Source organism: Nicotiana tomentosiformis, chromosome 6, assembly GCF_000390325.3.
Source record: "Nicotiana tomentosiformis chromosome 6, ASM39032v3, whole genome shotgun sequence".
NCBI classification, from domain to species: Eukaryota; Viridiplantae; Streptophyta; class Magnoliopsida; order Solanales; family Solanaceae; genus Nicotiana; species Nicotiana tomentosiformis.
The window spans coordinates 8,584,069-8,586,289 of record NC_090817.1 but is presented as its reverse complement, the minus strand read 5'-3'; the positions used below and the strand labels follow the sequence as shown (position 1 = coordinate 8,586,289).

At 34.7% G+C, this 2,221-nt stretch overlaps 1 protein-coding gene across 1 annotated transcript; it reads left to right on the top strand.

Moving 5' to 3' along the window:
* The first annotated feature begins 639 nt into the window (after window positions 1–639).
* On the top strand, window positions 640–1,932 carry LOC138893539 (uncharacterized). The gene has a single exon (XM_070178157.1). The coding sequence runs from the start codon at window positions 640–642 to the stop codon at window positions 1,930–1,932; it is 1,293 nt and encodes a 430-aa protein (XP_070034258.1).
* Window positions 1,933–2,221: the final 289 nt, after the last annotated feature.

Below are 2,221 nucleotides of genomic sequence, written 5' to 3'. Positions count from 1 at the left end.
CTTAACGCACATATTGGAGAGGTGAATAGTCTTCACAATAGATGTTTTATGATGATGAGATATTTAATTAATCAAGAACAATCAATTCTAACCTCTTTTGACAAGCAGTCTGAAAAAATTAAAAGTGATTATCGAGTTCGGTTGAATGCTTCGATTGATGTGGCAAAATTTCTTTTAAAACAAGAAATGTCTTTCCGGGGCCACGATGAAGGTGAAACTTCTACTAAAAGAGAAAACTTTGTAGAACTCTTACAATGGTATGGAGATAGGGATGATGAAGTGAAAACAGTTGTGCTACAAAGTGCTCCACAAAATAACATGATGATTGCTCCAAATATCCAAAAAGAGATCGTGAATGCTTGTGCGAAAGAAATAATTAAAGCAATAGTTGAAGATTTAAATGGATATTATTTTGGAAATTTGGTTGATGAATCTAAGGACGTCTCTCATAAGGAACAAATGGCTCTTGTTCTGCGGTAAATCAACAAAGAGGAAAAACTTATTGAGCGATTCCTTAGTATTGTTCATGTTAAAAAAATAACTTCATCGTCATTACAAAAAGCAATATATGATTTGCTTTTAGAGCACTCATTGAGTCCATCTCAAATACGGGGACAAGGTTATGATGGAGCTAGTAACATGCAAGGAGAAATCAATGGTCTTAAAACTTTAATTCTGAAAGATAATCCTTCGGCATATTGTATACATTGCTTTGCCCATCAATTGCAATTGACTCTTGTAGCCGTTGCAAAAAAACATTGTGATGTAGATCAATTTTTTGATATTGTTGCTAATGTCTTGAATATTGTTGGAAGTTCTTTTAAGCGTAGGAATATGCTACGAGAGGATCATGCAAAAAAACTAGAGGAGCTACAAGTGCTTGGTGAAGTTCATACAGGAAGTGGACTAAATCAAGAACTTGGACTCCAAAGGCCAGGTGATACCCGATGGGGTTCTCATTTTAAGACAGTGCGTAACTTTATTGCATTATTCTCGTCAATCATTAATGTACTTGAGTTTCTTGCAAGTGAGGGTGCAAATTATCTTGAGAGATCAGTGGCAAAAAGTCTAGTGAATGACATAAGATCTTTTGAGTTTGTGCATATGATGCATTTGATGTTAAAATTATTAGCAATCACGAATGATTTGAATATAGCTTTGCAAAGAAAAGATCAGGATATTGTAAATGCTATAAAGCTTGTTGGTTTCGCCAAGAGGCAATTGCAAGTGATGAGAGAATCTAAATGGGAATCTTTGATAGATGACGCCTCTTCATTTTGTTCCAAGCATGATATTGTGATCCCTGAAATGGATAAGAACTATCATCTTGGAAAGTCAAAGCGTAGGAGTTCAAGTGTTACATATTCTCATCATTTGCGTGTCGAAGTTTTAAATACTATTATTGATTTGCAACTTTCGGAGCTTAACAGTCATTTTGATGCAGTGAATATTAATCTACTTCTTGGTATGGCTAGTTTGAGTCCGGATAATTCTTTTGCAAATTATGATAAAGACAGAATTATGAAACTTGCTACACTTTATCCTCATGAGTTTAGTGCTTCAAAGCTTGAAGATCTCAGTTACGAGCTTGACAACTATATTCTCTTTATGAAAGAAGACAATGATTTCTCTAACTTGAAAGGACTTGGAGATCTTTCAGAAACATTATTTGAAACAGATTTGTACAAGACTTGGAGACTTGTGTTTTTACTTGTGAAGTTAAGTCTGATATTGCATGTCGCTACTGCAACAGTAGAAAGAGCTTTTTCTTCAATGAAGTACATCAAAAATGACTTGCGTAGCAGAATTGGTGATGAATTTTTGAATGACTGTTTAGTTTGTTATATAGAAGATGAAGTATTTGAAAGTGTACCTAATGATGCGATTATTGATTGTTTTCAAAACATGATAACCCGTCGGGTACAATTGTAATGGTGATATTTATTGAATATATATTATGTTAGATGGTTCGGTACTTGTTACATATATATTAAATATCATTGTTCGTATTTCATTCGGTTATTATTGTATAGTACCTTGAGGTATATACTAGAGTCTAAATCTTGAACCCATAAAGTTAAATTTCTGGATCCGCCTCTAGGGAGCGGGCCATTCGCCTCGGTAGTTTAATAAATGCATCTATGGTTCGTGCCGTTCGACCCTCGGCAGTGCACAATTTAAATATTTATGTTGGATCGGACTGTACGCCTCGGCATTTCCT

Coding starts and splice junctions, on each gene's coding strand:
- LOC138893539 (XM_070178157.1), top strand. CDS start 640: ATGCAAGGAGAAATCAATGGTCTTAAAACTTTAATTCTGAAAGATAAT.